The 20860-nt window shown below is 36.7% G+C and overlaps 1 protein-coding gene across 1 annotated transcript in view; it reads right to left on the minus strand.

Annotated features, from left to right (window-relative positions):
- BRWD1 (bromodomain and WD repeat domain containing 1) overlaps positions 1 to 20860 on the minus strand; it is a 123660-nt gene that overhangs the window by 90938 nt on the left and 11862 nt on the right. The window contains exons 5-9 of the mRNA XM_043474437.1: positions 13657 to 13807; positions 11507 to 11605; positions 11011 to 11171; positions 9721 to 9942; positions 4558 to 4658 (exon numbers count right to left, since the gene is read on the minus strand). Of these exons, the coding sequence (XP_043330372.1) occupies positions 4558 to 4658; positions 9721 to 9942; positions 11011 to 11171; positions 11507 to 11605; positions 13657 to 13807 (734 nt within the window). The remainder of the gene's footprint in view (positions 1 to 4557; positions 4659 to 9720; positions 9943 to 11010; positions 11172 to 11506; positions 11606 to 13656; positions 13808 to 20860) is intronic.

Below are 20860 nucleotides of genomic sequence, written 5' to 3' on the forward strand. Positions count from 1 at the left end.
CATCCAGTTCCATCACTTCATGGCAAATAGATAGGGAAACAATGGAAACAATGACAGACTTTATTTCCTTGGGCTCCAAAATCACTGCAGATGGTGACTGCAGCCATGAAATTAAAAGACATTTGCTCCTTGGAAGAAAAGCTCTGACCAACCTAGACAGCATATTAAAAAGCAGAGACATTACTTTGCCAACAAAGGTCCATCTAGTCAAGGCTATGGTTTTTCCAGTAGTCATGTATGGATGTGAGAGTCGGACCACAAAGAAAGCTGAGCGCCAAAGAATTGATGCTTTTGAACTGTGGTGTTGGAGAAGACTCTTTGAGAGTCCCTTGGACTGCAAGGAGATCAAACCAGTTAACCCTAAAGGAAATCAGTCCCGAATATTCATTGGAAGGTCTGATGCTGAAGCTGAAACTCCAATACGTTGGCCACCTGATGCAAAGAACTGACTCATTGGGAAAGACCCTGATGCTAGGAAAGACTGAAGACAGGAGAAGGGGATGACAGAGGATGAGACTTTTGGATGGCATCACCGTCTCGATGGACATGAGTCTGAGCAAGCTCTGGGAGTTGGTGATGAACAGGGAAGCATGGCATGCTACAGTCCATGGGGTCATCAAGAGTCAGACACGACTCTTGATGAGTGAGTGAACTGAACTGAACCTACTGGCTTTAGGCTGAAATCGAAGCTGTGATTCAAAAATCTCCCCAAAAACAAAAGCCCAGAACCAGACAGCTTCACAGCTGACTTCTATCAAACATTCAGAGTAGAGCTAATGCCGATCCTTCTGAAACTCTTTCAAATAACTGCAGAGGATGGAACACTTTCAAACTCATTGTATGAGTCCACCATCATCATGATACCAAAACCAGACAAAGACATCACAAAAAAAGAAAATTACAAGCCAGTATCACTGATGAACATCAACACAAAAATCCTCAACAAAATTCTAGCAAACAGAATTCAACAACACATTAAAAAGATCATACACCATGATCAAGTCAGGGTTATCCCAGAAATGCAAAGATTCTTCAATAAACACAAATCAATCAATGTGATAAACCATATTAACAAACTGAAAGATCAAAACCATATGATAATCTCAACAGATGCAGAGAAACCTCTTGACAACATTCAAAAGCTTATTTTGCCCATTTATGGGCATAGAACGAACCTACCTCATCATAATAAAGGCTATATACAACAAACCCACAGCAAACATTATTCTCAATGATGAAAAACTGAAAGCATTCCCTCTAAGATCAGGAACAAGACAAGGGTGTCCACTTTCACCACTATTATCCAACACAGATTTGGAGGTCTTAGCTACGGCAATCACAGAAGAAAAAGAAATAAAAGGAATCCAGGTTGGAAAAGCAGCAGCAAAACTCACACTGTTTGAAGATGACATCATACTATAAATATAAAATCCTGAAGATGCTATTATGAAATTACTACAGCTAATAAGTGAATTTAGTAATGTTGCAGGATACAAAATCAATACCCAGAAATCACTGACATTCCTATATGCTAACAATGAAAAACAAGAAAGAGAAATTAAGGAATCAATCCCATTTACCATTACAACAAAAAGAATAAAATACCTAGGAATAAACTTACCTAAGGAGTCAAAAGGCCTGTATACAGAAAGCTATGAGACTGATAAAAGAAATCAAAGATGACATTAGCACATGGAGAGATATTCCATGCTCCTAGGCTGAAAGAATCAGTATTGTGAAAATGACTGTACTATCAAATGCAATATAAAGATTCAGTGCAATCCCTATCACGTTACCAAAGGCATTAGTCACAGAATTAGGACAAAAAATTTTACAATTCATATGAAAACACAAAAGACCCCAAAGAGCCAAAGCAATCTTGAGAAAGAACAATGGAGCTGGAGATATCAACCTTCCTGACTTCAGACTATACTACAAAGCTACAGTCATCTGGACTGTATGATAAAAAACAGAAAGATAGGCCAATGAACAAGACAGAAAGCCCAGAGATCAACCCACGCACCTATGGGCACCTTTTGACAAAGGAAGCAAGAATATACAGTGGGGCAAAGATAGTCTCTTCAATAAGTGGTGCTGGGAGAAATGGAGAATGAAGAATTGAAGAATGAAATTAAAACACTTCCTAACACCACACACAAAGATAAACTCAAAATGAATTAAAGACCTAAATGTAACATCAGAAACTATAAAACTCTTAGAGGAAAACATAGGCAGAACACTGTATGACATAAATCACAGCAAGATCCTCTGTGACTCACCTCCTACAGTAATGGAAATAAAAACAAAAATAAGTAAGTGGGACCTAATTAAACTTAAAAGCTTCTGCACAGCAAAGAAAACTATTAACAAGGTGAAGAAGACAACCCTCAAAATGGGAGAAAATAATAGCAAATGAAACAACTGACAGGATTAATTTCCAAAATACATAAGCAGCTCATTCAACTCAATATCAGATAAACAAACAACCCGATCAAAAAGTGGGGAAAAGACCTACACAAACGTTTCGCCAAAGACATATAGATGGCTAATAACACATGAAAAGATGCTCAACATCACTCTAAAGTATTAGAGAAATCTAGATCAAACTACAATGAGATATCACCTCATACCAGTCAGAATGGCCATCATCGAAAAACCCATAAACAATAAACGCTGGAGAGGGTGTGGAGCAAAGGGAACCCTCTAACACTGCTGGTGGGTATGTCAACTGATACAGCCACGATGGAAGACAGTATGGAGATTCCTTAAAAAAAAAAAAAAAAAAAAAAAACTAGGAATAAAACTACCATATGACCCAGAAATTCCACTATTAGGCATATAGCCTGAGGAAACCAAAATTGAAAAAGACACATGTACCCCAATGTTCACTCCAGCACTATTTATAATAGCTAGGTCATGGAAGTTGCAACATGGATTGTCCATCAACAGATGAATGGATAAAGCAGCTGTGGTACAGTGGAATATTACTCAGCCATGAAAAAAAAACGCATCTGAGTGAGTTCTAACAAGGTAGATGAACCTAGATCCTATTATACAAAAGTGAAGTTAAGTAAGAAAGAGAAAAACAAGTATCGAATATTAATGCATGTAATATGGAATCTAAAAAGATGGTGCTGAAGAACCTATATGCAGGGCAGCAAGGGAGACACAGAGACCAAGAGCAGACTTACTGACACGGGCTGGGGAGGGGGAAGAAGAGGGTGGGATGAACGGAGAGAGCAGCACTGAAACATACGCGCTACCACATGTAAAACAGACAGTTATGGGGATTTGCTGCATGACTCGGGGAGCTCAAACCAGGGCTCTGTAAAACTGAGAGGGCTGAGAAGGGATGGGAGGTAGAAGGGAGGTTCAAGAGGGAGGGGACATACATGTATCTATGGCTGGCTGATTCATGCTGATGTATGGCAGGAAGTTAAAATAATGTTTTAAAGCAATTATTCTTCAATTAAGAATAAATTTTTTAAAAAGATAACAGCTTTAATCTAGCATACATAAACGTTGCCATCTTACTTCTATAGTACCTCATCGTATACCAAATATTTCCACAAACGCTGTTATAGGTGGGTGGATGTGAGAGGACTATCTAACCCCCAAACTTACACGGATCCTAGTACACAGAAAGAGCAAGCCCACTAACCACTGTTCTGTAACTGAGGTGATTAAAGCTCAGAGAGTGTAAGAGAACCCATTATCAAGGCCACAGAACAGGCTCTAAAACCACCAGATGATAGCAGGCTCCAACAGAAAAAGAAAGCAAGCTGCATATCTAACATTAAATTTTTAGCAGCCACATCTTAAGTAAAAAGATAAAATTAGTTTTAATCCATTTAACCCAATATATCCAAAATACCACAACAATGTTAATAAAATTTTAATGAGAACTTTAATTGCTTTCATAGTATATCCTTTAACTCTTCCATAGCATACTGGACACTTATAATAGATCTCAATTTGAAAAGTTTTCATCAAAAATACTCGATCTGTACTGAGATTTCATGAAACTTCTAGTTGAAAAATTAATTCACATACTCAAGTTGTTTAAAATATGCTTAAAAGTTCTATAATTACTGAATCATATCTGTTAGAAATTTAATAATTCGATTTCCTCAATTGCACCAGCCACAACCAAAGTGTTCAACAGAGATGTGTGGCTAGTGGGGTACCATGATGGGCAGTGTAGGGCCATAATCCAGGTCTGATTCTTAAATAATTCCTGCCTAAATTTCTGCCTATGCATATAATTATGTATATTTCTAACATTTTTCAAAATATTTCACATACTATCACTTTTTCAAAAACATGTGACCACTAAGAGAGAATGGCTCTGCCCCTTTAACATACCCAAATATCTAAATGGTACAGTGTAAACAGCAGTCAATATGGTATATGTACTGTATGTATCAAAAATTAAGTTCAAAAGTAAAAAGGCAAATCACAATACATAATTTCTCTTTATAATCAGATTTCATTTTTAGACTAAACTGTAACATCATGAAAAAAGAAAAAACTTACTAAATAATTACAGCCACTTACCTGAATTTCAAGGATTCTAAATCCCACTGCCAAAAACAAACAGTCCCATCAGCACCAGTGGAAACCATGTATCTTTGCGAGCCTTTCGCCATGGGGCTGAACTAAAAAGGAATAAAAACATTTACACATCAGTTTCCTGAGCTGCCACTAACATTACAGTTTAAGTTTTTCAAAGGTAATTTCAATTGACACTTTGAGTAACATGCAAGAAATCCAAAATACAGGTGACACTACAGTGAGAACTCATAACCAATTAAAAAAAAGGAAAGTCAATCTCTAATTTATAATGTGATCTCAATAAAAGATTATTTTGGAAATGAATAAGAACGGTCAGAAAAACTTTTGTGAAGAGAAAGTAAAGATCTAGTCCTGTTGCTGTAAGACCTAACACAAAGCCTCAATAATTAAAACTCTGGGGCACAGTATGTACATTATGACAGAAAGACCAACGGAAAACTGTGAAGTCTGAACTGGACCCTAATGCACAGGACATACAACAAAGGAGCCATCTCAGTCAGGTGGGGAAACGATGGACCATAAATGCATAAATGGTAAAGAGACAACTATGCAACAATCTGGGGAAAAATGGATCCATTCTTCAGACTGTAACGCAGGATAAATTCCAAGTGATCAACATTTTAAATATTTAACAAAACCATAAAAGTAATATAACAAAAGAATTACATTGTAACTTCAGAATAGGGTTAACACTTGTGTTTAACAAAGTTTCAACTGTGCTACACAAACAAGCTACAGAAAGGAAGACCCATTTGGTCCACAGACATCCAAGGCAGCTTATAAGATAAGAAAGGGAATTATAAGGAAAACAAGAAAAACACACTCAGCAAAGGAGTAAGATGAACAAAACTACAAAAGTGAGAGGGAATGTGGTATGTGACAGTAACAGAAAGATCTACACTAATACTGAAGTTAACTCCAAACACATAAGCTCTTATTACTGTCAGTTTAATTCTATATATAATCTAAAACCCTAAGAAATTATATTTGTTGCAGGTAGTCAATGTTTATTTCCATTTACCCATACACATTTTTTTTTAATTTTTCATTCCTTCTTATTACTCCAAGCCTGGGATCACATTCCTTCTCTGCCTGAAGAATACTATTTCAAATTCCCCTTAGTGCTGTCCCATCACTAAGAAACTCTGAATCTATCTGAAAAAGTGTTTATCACACTTCAGTGGATTTTCAGTAGGTTCAGTCATTTCCTATCAGCACTCTCAGAAAAGCACTCCTTTGTCTATGAACCTCCACTGCTTCTACTGAGAAGCTGGCCATCAGTCTTGCTCCTTCGGTATTTTCTGCTCTGATTAAGATTTCTCTTTGTCTTTGGTTTTAAAACTTTTATTGTGGGACTTCCCTGGTAGTCCAGTGGCTAAGACTCTGCATTCCCAACACAGGGAGCTCCAGGTTTGATCCCTGGTCAGGGAACTAGATCCCGCATGCTACAATTTAGACCCAGACCAGTTAAATAAACATTAAAAAAAAAAAAAAACTTTTATTGTGATGTTCCATAGTTGTAGTTTTCTGTGTATTTACTCTGTTCAGGAACCTTAGTGTTTCTTCAATCTGTGGCTTTATTTCTTTAGTGTATTTTGCAAACTTCTCAGCTATTATCACTACAAACACAGCTTTTGCTTCATTTTCTCCTTCAGGAATTTCAGTTACACATATGGTACATATATATATGTATACACATGTGGAATCTTTTCAGCATTTCCTCTCTATTAACCTCTTTTGGTACATTCTAAACTCTTCACTCGGTGCTTCCATTTGTTTCTTTTCTCTGGCCTCACTGCCAACTCATTAATTCTCTCTTTGATTTTCTTAGGAGAATCTAGTCTGCTGTTAAAACCATCTACTGAACTACTAAATTCAGTCGTATGCTTCAGTTCTCAAACTTCCTTTTTACTAATTCTAGTACTCTGATGAAATTTCATCAATAGCTGATTTTACTATGCATGGATATTTCCAAGATATATCCTCCCCAACCCTACAAGTCTGTCAAAATGTCTGCCAAGCTTCTCAGTCACCTATCAAACTGCTAAATGCCTTCAAATTCAAGCTTCCTCCCTCTGGGCTTTCCATATCTTGGCTACATAATTTCTATGTAGTACTTTGTGAAATGGAATGGGAATGGAAACAATGACAGTCTTTATTTTCTTGGGCTCCAAAATCACTGCAGATGGAGACTGCAGCCATGAAATTAAAGACGCTTGCTCCTTGGAAGAAAAGCTATGACCAACCTAGCATATTAAAAAGCAGAGACATTAACTTTGCCAACAAAGGTCCATCTAGTCAAAGCTATGGTTTTTCCAGAAGTAATATATGGATGTGCGAGTTGGACCACAAAGAAAGCTGAGCACTGAAGAACTGATGCTTTTGAACTGTGGTATTGAAGAAGACCCTTGAGAGTCCCTTGGACTGCAAGGAGATCAAACCTGAAGGAAATCAGTCCTGAATATTCACTGGAAGGACTGATGCTAAAGCTGAAACTCCAATACTTTGGCCATCTGAGGTGAAGAACTGACTCCTTAGCAACGACTCTGATGCTGGTAAAGATTGAAGGCAGGAGGAAAAGGGGACGACAGAGGATGAGATGGTTGGATGGGATCACCGACTCGACGAACACGAGTCTGAGCCAACTCCGGGAATTGGAGATGGACAGAGAAGCCTGGCATGCTGCAGTCCACGAGGTCGCAAGGAGTCAGACATGACTGAGCGACTGACCTGATTAGTACTCTGGATACTTTTTCACCTTCATCCAACTTTTCTATTAATAGCTTCCAGCTATGCATTATGTCTCTTACTCCCCAAGAATGTTACTTGATACTCTTAGACAAAAGGTTCTAACTCTAATCCAGTTAGTCTAATACTAACACTATTGAGAATGTAAATTATAAGTGATATTGTATACTGCTACCCATGAGAAAGGTTATGTACTGAAATACTAACAGTGATTATTCTAAATGGTAAGATTATGGAAGTTTTCAATATTATTTGCTATTAACTACTGTCTTAATTTTTTTGGCAAACAATATTACTTATCGTTTTTTAATAAAAAAAAGAAAGCCACTACTACAATTAGGATGGTTTATACATGCCAGTAACAACAGGGCAAAGAACATGAAAAAGATTAATATATCATGCACTTGTGTTTGAACTTCAGAGTAACCACTAGCAAGCACAGATAAGCCTTCTGATGTATAAAAACTTACTACCACACAAGTAAATTTTCTGATATATTTGGTAGGTGATAAATACAGGTGGGCCCCTATTATCAGAACAATGGGGCTTTCATTGAAGACCAGAGCTTCACTCTCACAATGAACAATCCCATAATGGTTTTTTAAGACAGATACGCTCACCAACTACTTACTATAAATGTTCTTACTTGCTGTGATATTGTCTATAAGTTCATAACAAACTTTAAAATTTTAAAACCTGTGGAACATAGTGGTGATTTGAATTAATTTTTAACCTATAAAGTCCTCTAGAGAACAATATACTCATTGTCAAAAAACAAATACGCAAACCAAAGATTTTCCTCCAATATTCAAAGTAAAACACAATCCCAATTTTAGTTGTCATGCTTAAAAAACAAGTTTGCAGCCTCTGTTCTTTAAAAATATTGACCACAGGAGTTAAGAAAAGTCACTTTTATCACAGAACTTCACACCAAATCTATTTATAGGCCACTCAACATATAGCCTGGGTAAATTCACATATGAAAATGAAACCAGGGGAGGGGGTAAAATTAAAAAAAAAAAAAGAAAGAAAATGAAACCACTTTCCTTGTTTTAATCAAACTCAAATCAGAGGCACCAACATGCCTTAAAAGGCCTTATAAATCATTACCTAATTACTAACAAAACGTAATTTCTAAAAAGTGACTGAATGTTACCATTCTTGTAACTAATGGATCTAAGGCAACTACACATACAGAGAGACCACCTGGAAAAGCATATGCATCAAGGTAACCAAGTATCTTTTAATTTCAATCAATGATCCTCACCTACCTCCAACATTCTGAATCAAACAAAATCTTAAGCAGTGGGGCCTAGCAATCTGTGTTTTAAACAAAGCCTCCAAGTGACTCTCATACACATTAAATAAAACTACTACTCCGGACCCAACAACCAACTTACAAGAAACACAAAGAAAGATGTTAATCTACACAAGGATGCAAATGGTACCCAAACTGTGGAAACTCTATAAACCCAATTTCCTCAACAAAGAAACTACAAAAAAATTGGACAAGATGGTGCAACTTGTTGTAAAATTCTTTTAATGTATAGCAACCAATTGTAAGGTATTGACTTTGGTTCCTAATTCACACAAATTACATAAAATAATGCTGTTTATGAAAGAGTTGTGTGTGACTCTTTGCGACCCCACAGACGATATAGTCCATGGAATTCTCCAGGCCAGAATACGACAGTAGGTAGCCTTTCCCTTCTCCAGGGATCTTACCAACCCAGGGATTGAACCCAGGTCTCCCACAATGCATGCAGATTCTTTACCAGCTGAGCCACCAGGGAAGCCTATTTATGAAACTTTCTGAAATTTGAACATCAACAAACAAGTGTGATGATAATGTTTTTGGTTGTGTTTTTAATAAAACACAGTAGATATACTGAAGCATTTACAGATGAAATGATATGAAATCCAGCATTTGCTTTAGGTACAAGGTGAAACAGATGAAGAAGAACTGGCCAGGGCTGATGGACACATAAAGGATCATCGTACTATTTTGTCTACCATCTATACAGTTCAAAATTAATGTCCACAATAAACAAAAAATATAGTTCAGCTAATTTAATCAACTTATCAAAATCCACAAATTTTAAAGGAGAAAAATTATTAACCTGTCACCATGAGTATATAATTGCCACTCACTCAGTTCAACTGTAAACCTAAGGGAAACACTAAGTCATTCCAGTAAAGCTCTTAACTACACTAGGTATCTATTACATCACCCTTCCAAGACTCATGGAACTCTGATTGATTGTATTTTCCTGATTACTAAATTTAAAATAGATCATGTAATTACTAAGCATCTTACTATTTCTCATCTCCAAAGATAATGACCATTTAAAGGAAAAGGAGACAGTACACCGATGTGCACACTGAAGGGGGTTTTACCTGTAAAGATGTAATGGACCCCGTGTGGCCTTGGAGCACAGCAACCGGAGCACAGGTTCTCAGGCACCACACTCTAATTATTTTATCACAGCTCCCTGCAGCAATCATTGTATTCTCATAGTTCACTGCCATATCTGAAATTTCTGCAGAATGACCTCTTAATGTGGACAATAGGCGGCCATTGTGTGTTGACCAAATCTTCACCAAACAGTCATCTGAACCCTAAGAAAAAATACACCCCAAGATAAAATGTTAATACAATAAGTCTTATATTTCATTAAAAAAAAAAAACATTCACTTGTCACACAAATTAAATGTCTGTATCTCCTCCTCTCTTTCCAACTACAGAATACTCTGAAAAAAAAAGAATACTCTTCAAATTATGAATCTGATGGCCAAGAACACTTACAATGTTTTTTTCCTTCAAATCAAATAATAAAAAAGATACATTCTTGAAGTTTTCATTTCTATGGCTTAGACCTATTATAAATACTATTTTCTCCAAATTCTCTGCCATATAGTAAGTCCAACCAAAAGTCCAAGGCTCACCCATTTCAGTTAACAAAGATAAATGTTTGTTTCATTCACATTAAGTTAAATAACTTGGTAAGTATTAGTTAGGACACAAGTTGCGTAAGTGGCAATTTCAAAAACAAAAAACAATGGGACTAAAGCCCTCATTTTAAATAACTAAGCAATAGGGTCTCAAATTTATAGTACCATCCAGTATCCATCCATCCAGAAAATATCTGAATATCAACTGTGAATCTCAACAATGGAAAAATGAAATCTAAACTTCTTATCCATCCTAACTTTCCCTTAAAACACTGAAATGTTAAGTTAAACTCCAAAAATTTACATGTAGCTTTATAATAATTATAAAATAATCTTTCGGTGTTAATCAATTTCCCCAGATCACGAGTAATCAATGTGAATAAGAATCACCTGTAGACATTTGGATTTTGAGGGGAGAGGGTCTTTCTGATTAAGGTAGGGGGATTTTTTGGATTGTTTTTGTTTAATACACACGAGAACCTAATTCAGTAGGTCTAGAATGAGCTGGAGGTAATCCACAAACACCATACAAGGCCTGATTATTTGCTTCAGAATCACAGGGGATACTTAATAAAAATGCAAATAAAAATGCAAAAATGCACGGACCCCACACCAGACCAAGTCAAAATTTCTGAGAAAGGGAAAAGACAGGTTGAATTAAGCTTTCCTAGATAATCGTGAGGCACACTAAAGTGCTCCAGATGATACCAAATTGACTTTAAAATGGTAACTCACTGTAAAGATTCTATGTCCTGTCCTATCAAATGCTACACAGTAAACAGCAGACAGATGTCCAAGAATCCTCCTGTGCATTTTTATGTGCTGATACATAGCTCCTGGAAATGCTGTGCTAAAAGTGGAACACCCTGTGAGTTGTTTTCCTCGATGGATCTCCACTAGGAAATAAAAACACGAAAATGATTAAGGGGAAGCCAGTATGTGAGAAGCTAAGAAAAACTCCAAAACAATTTCTAGAGGGCCACAAAAATTAACACTTGAGAAATCCTAACGATGAAGTTTCTTCCCAATTCTGTTCTACCATAAGCACTAGTACAGATTTATTAAATAAGATTGTTTTTCATTACCTTTTGTTACTCTTAGTAATAATTTTAGGAAAGAAATTATCTGAAACATTACCAGCACCTTCTTTAAAGTTTTAATACAGCAGTTACAAAGTTGGTCAAGAAATTAAAAAATTATCTTGGGCAACTGAAAAGTCAACCTCACTTACCAAGATTTGGTGGGGAACCATAATTCACCGGCATTTCAGGAGGTCTTCCTCTATGAAGAGCAGCAAAGGCAGAGCCCTTCCAAACTGTGTGCCTGCAGTCTTTAAAATGAATTTTAGATACACATAAAATCTTGAAAGTTAACCCCAAGAAAGATTTTATAGAATACTTACGTATATTGTAATAAACTGTTTATTAAAAGGTTTACCAACTAATATACTTTAACAGAAAAGCCCTAGAGGTTTATTAGACTATTTCTGAAAGAAAAAAAAAAAATTTAAGACATCTCAGATACAACAACAACAACTAACATTTGTGTAGCACTTTACAATTTACAAAGTGCTTTCCACATACATCATCTCATTGAATCCTCACAACAACCCTGTGAGGTAGGTGTTATCGCCAATTTACAAGTGAGGTAACTGAGGCTCAAAGGTTCCAGGACCTTTAAAGAGATCCGCTGCAAATGACTTGTCAAGATGGACCATAAAACCAGATCTTTTGATTCCAAGTCCTACTCAATGCCAAATGGATTTTTATTTTTCATCACAGAATTACACCATACAATCATTAGTGATAAATGTCTTAATCGCAACTGATCCAATTTTCCCAAAATGGATGTTTTTGTAAGGAAAATTTTATTTTTTTTCACTTATATGAAAATCCTTGACTTAATTATTTAAATGCTACTGAGTTTAAAATTAATGCTGGCCAATATTACCATGACTTTAATCTCCTTAGTATTGACAAATGGCTTTCCTCTTGTTTTAGGATCAGAGACAATCCTTTACACAAGAGCACATGTAGGACCTGTGAGTCTGAACACTTAATTGTGAAGTCCTATCCCTCTTAGCAAATATACAAAGAAAACTGTCTAACCCCCTCTAGAGGAGATAGCAGAGCACAGAGTATGCTGTGCTAGAAACTAGCTTCTGCACAACTGAAGGAGGAAGGGAAGAAAGGCATTATATAAACCTCCACTGAGCCTCGGGTGCCCCAAACTAACAGGCATATCATGTTTTACAGGAATGAATTCATTACCACTATCATTATCAGTTACAAGGCATCCTCTCGTGTCACTAGTACAAACAAACAGAGAAATATAGTCCCTACCCTAGGACAGCTTGCTGAAGAGCTTCTTCTACAGTCTGCCAGTTCTAAAGCAGTGCTCGTCACAAAACAACATTGAGCTTGACACAAGTAAAGAAAACAGAAGAAAACAGGCTACCCAAGCAACTACTATATAACCACCTAAAACAGAATAATTACAAGGTGAGTAGAACACAGAAAAAGGAGGAATATGAACAGTTTCCTGATTCGAGCCACAGTGTGGCGTGACTAGGCAGAGCACTGAGAAACAACTAACGCTGACAAACCAGTCTGGCATGGAACCAAGAGGAAGGGTTGTTCTTTCTCAGTCAAACTTTACACTGGTGGGGCATCTAAGAGGCAGCATCACAACAGCAACAGATCTTAAAAATCATCGTGAGGGATGAACGTGACGGATACTCAGGATCAGAAGAGCCAACATTCTTGCCCATTAGCAGTTAAGCCACGTTGTATACATAGATCGTATCACATACATATACTCAGTCTAAGTGATTTATACCAAGCTAACAGAAAAACAGCAATTCCAAACATTTTGCTACCACACAATTTTGCAAAAAATTAAACTGGTGGAAAAAGAACCATGCAATTGTACATTTTTGGTGCTCATTTTCAAAATGCTACCAAATTTAGAAAATCACTTCCCCTTATAACAAAGGGCTTGCAGAATCTAAATATCAAATGAAATACTCTAGCATTTAAAGAGTTTATTAGACACATACAATTACATTCAATGAAGTTATAAGTGAGCTACAAAATGGAAAATTAAGAACTCACATTGATAAAACCTCAAACACATCTCAGAATAAATTCAAGCTTTTGAGCTTAACATCTATACCTTTATCATTTTTTAAAATGCAGAAGGACCCATTAAACACTGACGTAATAGAATTCAATGCCTAGGCTAAATGCAGAGAATTTTATAGTCCACAGCATGGTTTTTAGTTACATATCACCTTTCTTCCACAATGCTTACATTACTTCACAATTATAGTAATTATTAAGCTAGTAATACAAAGCAGAACACTTCTTCAAATTAAGGTACCTTTTGCTGTACGTAGCAAAGACTGCCTTCCTGCCCCAAGTAAAGAAGTGACTCTTGAAATGCTGGGTGGGATCTCTTTATCCAGCATGGGACCGATGCGTTGGCAGATTTGCAACAGATGGTCAGGAGCCACATGCTTATTGGATAAGACCTGATTGGAGAGCAAGTTTTGAAAACAACATTTTTTACAAGAGTTTCAAAAAAAACAAATACTTAGGGACAAGTTTGACAAAACATGTGAGAAACATATACAAAGAAAACCACAAAATGCTGCTGTGAGAAATTAAAAAACAAAATAAGCAGTAAATTAATCTACAGATTCAAAGCCATCCCAACCGAAATCCCAGTAGGCTTTTTTTCGTTGTTAGAAATTGAAAATTTTATTCTAAAATGTATATGCAAACAGCTTAGAAAAGCCAAAGCAGCTTTGAAAAAGAGCAAAGTTGAGGACTAACCACCTGATTTCAGGACCTGTTATATAAGAACAACTGATTTTTAGCAAAGGTGCAGAAAAGAAAAGATAAATCTTTTCAAACTTGGTGTCAAAACAAGGGAATATCCATTTGTCAAACTAATTATAATAATAATGAAAGTGTTAGTTGCTTAGTCATGTCCAACTCTTTGCAACCCATAGTTTGTAGCCACCAGGCTCCACTGTTCATGGAATTCTCCAAGCAAGAATACTGGAGTGGGTAGCCATTCCCTTCTCCAGGGGATCTTCCCAAACCAGGGATCAAACCTGGGTCTTCGCATTGGAGGCAGATTCTTTACCATCTGAGCCACCAGGTAATTAACTTTAATATGTACATAACACCATAAACAAAAATTATCTCAAGACATATCATAGATCTAAATGTATCATCTAAAACTGTAAAATCTATAAAAGAAAACTTTATAGAGAAAAATCTTTATGACCTGACATTAAGCAAAGATTTCGAAAATGACACCAAAATGAAAATCCACAGAAGAACAGATAGATAAAGTATACTTCACCAAAACAACTTCTGGTTTTTCAACAGGTATTGTTAAGAGGATGAAAAGACAACCACAGGCTGAAAGAAAATATTTGCAAAGTATGTATCTGATAAAGGACTCATATCCAGAATACATAAAGAACTATCAAGACAAGAAATTTTTAAAAACCTAATTTTTAAGAATGGTTTGACTATATACCTCACCAAAGAAGATATACAGATGGCAAACAAACACATGAAAAGATGCTCAACATCACTGGTAATAGATGAAATACAAATTAAAACCATAATGAGACATCACATCTACTAAAAAAGCTAAAATTTTAAAAACTGACCAGACCAAGATCACAAGAATGTAGAGAAACTGCTGGTGGAAAGGGAAAATAATACAATCACTTTGGAAAACAGTAGGGTAGTGTCTTTAATATGACACATACATAACCATTTTATCCAGCTATAATACTCGTAGATGTTTACACAAGAAAAAAGGAAGCATATGTTCACATGAAGGTTTGCACATGAATGTTCTTGAACAGCTTTCTTCTCAAGAGCCCCAAGTGAACACAATTCAAATGTCCATTAACAGGTGAATGACTAGACACATTACTGTGTCTGTACAATGGGATACTACTCAGCAATAAGGACATTTAGTAACACAAATTAATGGATCAATCTCAAAATAACTGTGCAAAGAATCCAGAAAAAGAGCACAGGCTGTATAATTTCATTTATATAAAACTCCAGAAAATGCAAATTAACTTATAGTTACAGAAAGCAGGTCACAGGTTACTGGGGGTTGGGAGAGAAGCAGAAGCAATTATGAAGAGGAAACCTTTAAGTGTAAGAGGTATGTTCACTATCTTCACTGTGGTGATGGGTTCATGGGTGTAACACATCTAAATCTATCACTCAAACATTTTATATGCAGTTTACTCTGTCAATTATATCTAAAAAAAAAAAAAAAATACCTAATGTTACCTGATATGATTTGGCATAAATTTTAACACTTCATCCCAAGGGCTCCTCAATCATGTTGCTACCAGCATTGAGGAAGTTCTGACAAAACATCACTGTCAGGATTGTCCCCACATTCAAGACACACAGTATCTCTGCTCCCTTCCATTAATGCCAAAAATATTCCCCACGCCATTTTGACACCAACAATGCTCCACATTATTTCCAAACTCCTTGAGAAACACCACTCCAAAAAAAAATTGAAACCAAGTTCTATTAATAAATCTCTTTTGGCTCTGAATCATGAATTCAAACGTAAAATAAACTTGGATTCAAAATAAAGTTTTTGGTTCATAAACCCTGGTGACATCTTCAATTTTCCAACCTGATTTAACGTTTCCCACCATAATAGATATTCCAAGGCAAAACTCAAAAGATATTATCAGAGCTCAGATAGACCTCAAAAAAGCATTCGATACACTTAGCCCTCTGCTGCGAAGTGTCAGCACGTAAAAGTTCAAGAACTATTGCAGATATTAGCTCATCGTAAGAGTGGAAAGGAAGACAGAAAAAACTAGAAGGTAATTCCAACAGGATCAAGAAAATCAAAGATCTAAGACCTTGTCAGTAAAGAAAACCTGAAAACAAAAACCCTATTAAAGCAATTGTACTGAGTGACCTGAACAACATAAGGATTAAATATCCTATGGGTTAAATATTTAAGATAAAATGACTGCGGGCAATGGCAACATGACCTCGATAAGGTGGAAAATCACACCTCTCTAACAGTTCTCTTTAAGGTTTCCACTATTTAGGTGGATGTGTGTGTTAGTCTCTCAGTCCCGTCCAGCTACTTGTGACCCCGTGGTCTGTAGACCACCAGCCTCCTCTGTCCATGGGATTCTCCAGGCAAGAATACTGGAGTGGGTTGCCATTTCCTTCTCCAGGGGATCTTCCCGACCTAAGAATCAAACCCAGTCTTCTGCATCGCGAGCAGATTCTTTATCTTCTGAGCCACCAGGGTAGCCCATTTAGGTGCCAGAGAACTCTTAACTATATACACAACCAACTCTATCTGAGTTGAATGGAGACTTGTTTTTGAAGATCAGCTATAAAAGCTATGGATAAAAAAAAAAATTCTCCGGAGAGAAAAGGTATGGATAGAAAATTTTAAACAGATTGTTTCCCAGTGGTAGAATCTTATCTTCTCTCAAGTGATATGGAAAGAGAGCTTTACAAACATGCAGTAAAAGACTGCCTGTGTTGAAGAAGCAATAAAACTGATCATTAAAATAATAGGCAAGTGGATCTAGATAAACTCCTTATAGGAGTATGGACTCCATATGGCAGCTATTAATTCTCATGAAGAGAATTACAGATTCTCTGCATTTTTTCTGAGGATTCTGATGTAAGAATTCTAACGTAGAATTCTCTGCATTTTTTCTGAGGATTCTAACGTAGAATTCTAAATTCTAACGCAACCAAATCAAAATAATAATAATAATCAGAGATCTGGCGTGGGGGGGACATCCTATTCTCATACAAAATAAGATGTATCTGAAAAATAATATGGTCCAATATGGACCAAAAAAAAAAAAACAAACAGTCCTGAATTTTAAAAAATATATTGATAAAAATTAATATAATAAGTAATAAATAGGTAATTTTCCTTTAATATTTTCAAGTCCTAGACAGGAGCATGGGTAACAGTTTCTAACAAGAGCTTCAATCAGTAAATCAGTTATACAAGGTTCTCAGAAGTCAGGCCAGAAACCAAGTCCCTCCAATGGTCAAACAGCCAATCCCTCTACCATCTTGTTCATTGTAGCCATATTCAGCTTCAGGAAGTTTATCAGCCACAACCCTAGAATCACTGTGTCATTATCACCAAGTTCTGGTCATAGTGATCATGAGCCTCTTCAAGCCCTGGGTAGCAGTTACAGAGAGTGGGAGTAGAGTCTAGATAACCTAATTGGAAAATTATGGGGGAAAATAGCTTGTTCTGTAAAGTTTGGGATGCTGTAATCTAACCAGGACCTAAAATGAATATTCAATATCTTAAAGATGTACCTGTCTGACCATTACCTTTCCCTCAAAGTATCTTAAGCTACATCCAAAAATTCTGCAATGGAAAATGTATGAGTCAACTACCGTAACTCCTGTAACAATGAAAATTACAGTACAACAATGAAACACAAGTGACAGGAAGCCCTGCCTTTTACACAAAATACAAAATTTGGTGTCTTCCTTGCTTAAGAAATTCTCCTCAGCTTCTGATGACAGACCTTATTCTTTATTTAAAAAGTGCAAGTTTAGTATCAATGGCAGATTATTACCACAGAAGTTAAGAGGAAAAAAGAGCTTAACAGTATAGACAAAAGGACCTACGCAGAGAAATGTTCTAGTGCTGGCGTGAGATCTTCATGTAAAAGCACTTCAGTGTGTTTTAACTACAGAAAGTTAACTAGCTCCAGCTTCTCAGAGCAGTGACTGCTTGCTTACCCAACAGCCATCACCTCCCCACTTCAGCATTACCTCACTTTTCCAGAGTCTTTCATAACCAAGAGACCACATGATCTAGTTCTGGCCAATGAAACTGAGAAGAAATCTCCTGAGGCAAGGGAACATTCCTGGAAAAATTCTCCTCCCTATAAAATAGTCACAGGAAGAAAGAATTCTTCCCTCCCAGCATTTCTAGGGTATGATGAAAAGAACTGCAAAAAACCATCCAGCAACGTAAAAACTGAGAGTCTGAGGTAAAAAGACCAAAATGGCAAGGCTGCCGAAGAAGAAAGGCAAAGACTGACTCTAGTGACACCATTAGACCCCTACATCAATTCTATTTATAGACATGTAAGAAACCATCGTAGATCTTTATTGTTACTTAAGCCACTGCTTCTCAGCAAATATATTTGATAAGTCTATCGTGCCACATGCAATCTCACCAATCCTAACAGCATGTTTACCAATCCGAGTATCTGTAACAAAGTAATCCGCCAACCATCTCAATCAAGCCAGGCTTGCCTAGAAAATGCTATTAATGCTGACTGCTATGTTAAACAAGAGATACAGCCTTAGCTAACATTTTTATGCAATCTATTAATATCATTTTCATCCTCCCTTAGCAAAACAATGACCCCTCTTTCTAGACCATTTAAGCTTTTCCAAATTACAAACTACTCAGGAGAAAAAAAATCTAACATTTTTGATACTGTCTGCTTGTTTGGGATTGAACCCTGGCCCTGAGAGTGAAAGTCCTAACCAGTGGACTGCCAGGGAATTCCCATAAGATACCTGATTTTCTTGATTAAGAGAGTTCTTTTGCTGTTTCTAGACCTATCATCAGATCATCTGACAAGAGTAAAATACAGAAAGCAAAATTCTCAGGGACTTTATCCATAAATCAACTGACTTCTGAAGCTTCTTGAAATTTGTGTGCATTAGTCTTGTCTGACTCTGTGCGACCCCATGAACCGTAGCCTGCCAGGCTCCTTTGTCCATGGGATTCTCCAGGCAAGAATACTGGAGTGAGTAGTCATGCCCTCCTCCAGGAGATCTTCCCAACCCAGGGATTGAACTAGCGTCTCTTAAGTCTCCTGCATTAGCAGGTGGGTTCTTTAACACTAGTGCCAGCACCATCTGGGAAGCCGCATTTTGAGATTTCTGCTGTATCAAATCAAGATAACAGAATTTTCTAAGCTGAGTATGACCAAAACATGGACTTATTAAAGTTTGAATCCTATATGGAACTTAATAAAGAGATAAATATCCACCCCCCCAAAAAAAAACTTAATTTTTAAAAATGTTTAACAAGATGTTATCACTGGGTTGGCCAAAAAGTTCGTTCGTTTTCACAGTTACAACGGCTTTCGTAGCACTTAGTTGTCTTAACTTCATTCGAAGTTATTTTGTTAGATTGTCTTGTGACAACTGTCATATCAGCATACATTAAAAAAAAAAAAACTTATTGAAATTGGTGAATTTTTGTGTAGCAATCTTAAAATTGAAGCTAGGGGGAAAAAGCAACATTTTGGGCATATTATGCTTTATTATTTCAAGAAAAGTAAAAACCCAACACAAAAGACTTGTGCAGTGTATGGAGAAGGTGCTGTGACTGATCCCAAACATGTCAAAAGTGGTTTGTGAAGTTTTGTGCTGGAGGTTTCTCACTGGATGATGCTCCATGGTCAGGCAGACCAGATAAAGTTGATAACAATCAAAGCGAGACATTGAGAATAGTTATACGATGAGGCAGTCAGCCAACATACTCAAAATATCCAAATCAAGACTTCCCCGGTAGCACAGTGGATAAGAATCTGCCTGCCAATGCAGGGGACATGGCTTTGATCCCTGGTCCAGAAGATTTCACATGCTGCGGAACAAGTAAGCCCATGTGCCACAATTTCTGAGCCTGCGCTCTAGAGCCTCAATGACTGAGCCTGAGTGCCACAACTACTGAAGCCCGAGCACTAGATCCTGTGCTCTGCAACAAGAAAAGCCACCGCAATAAAAAGCCTGCATACCACAGTGAAGAACAGCCCCCACTCACCACAACTAGAGAAAATCCTCGAGTTAGCAATGAAAACCCAGTACAACCAAAATTAAATAAATAAAAAATTTAAATATCCAAATCAAGTGCTGAAAATCATTTACACCCACCTGGTCATGTTCATTGCTTTGATATTTGGGTGCCACATAAGCTAAGCAAAGAAAACTTTCTTGACTGCATTTCTGCATGTGAATCTCTACTTAAACATAATGAAAACAGTTGTTTTTTAAAGCAAATTGTGACAAGTGATGAAAAGTGACTATTTTGCAATCATGAGAAATGGAAGAGATTATGGAGTAAGCAAAATGAACCACCACCAACCATATCAAAGGCTGTTCTTCATCCAAAGAAAGTGATGCTGTGTACATGGTGAGACTGGAAGGGAGTCCTCTATTACGAGCTCCTTCCAGAAAACCTAATGATTAGTTCTGATTAGACCAACTGAAAGCAGTATTCATCGAAAAGCGTCTGGAATTAGACAACAAAAAAATGCATAATCTTCCATCACAATAACACAAGACCCATGTTTCTTTGATGACCAGACAAAAACTGTTACGGCTTGGCTAGGAAGCTCTGATTTATCTGCTATATTCAGACACTGCACCTTTGGATGGTCTTTTCAAAATTCTCTTATATGAAAAAAAATTCAATTCCCTGGAAGACTGTAAAAGGCCACTGGAATAGTTCTTTGTTCAAAAAGATTAAAAAAAAAAAATCGAGGAAGATG

The sequence above is a fragment of the Cervus canadensis genome, chromosome 7 (assembly GCF_019320065.1).
Source record: "Cervus canadensis isolate Bull #8, Minnesota chromosome 7, ASM1932006v1, whole genome shotgun sequence".
Classification (NCBI taxonomy): domain Eukaryota; kingdom Metazoa; phylum Chordata; class Mammalia; order Artiodactyla; family Cervidae; genus Cervus; species Cervus canadensis.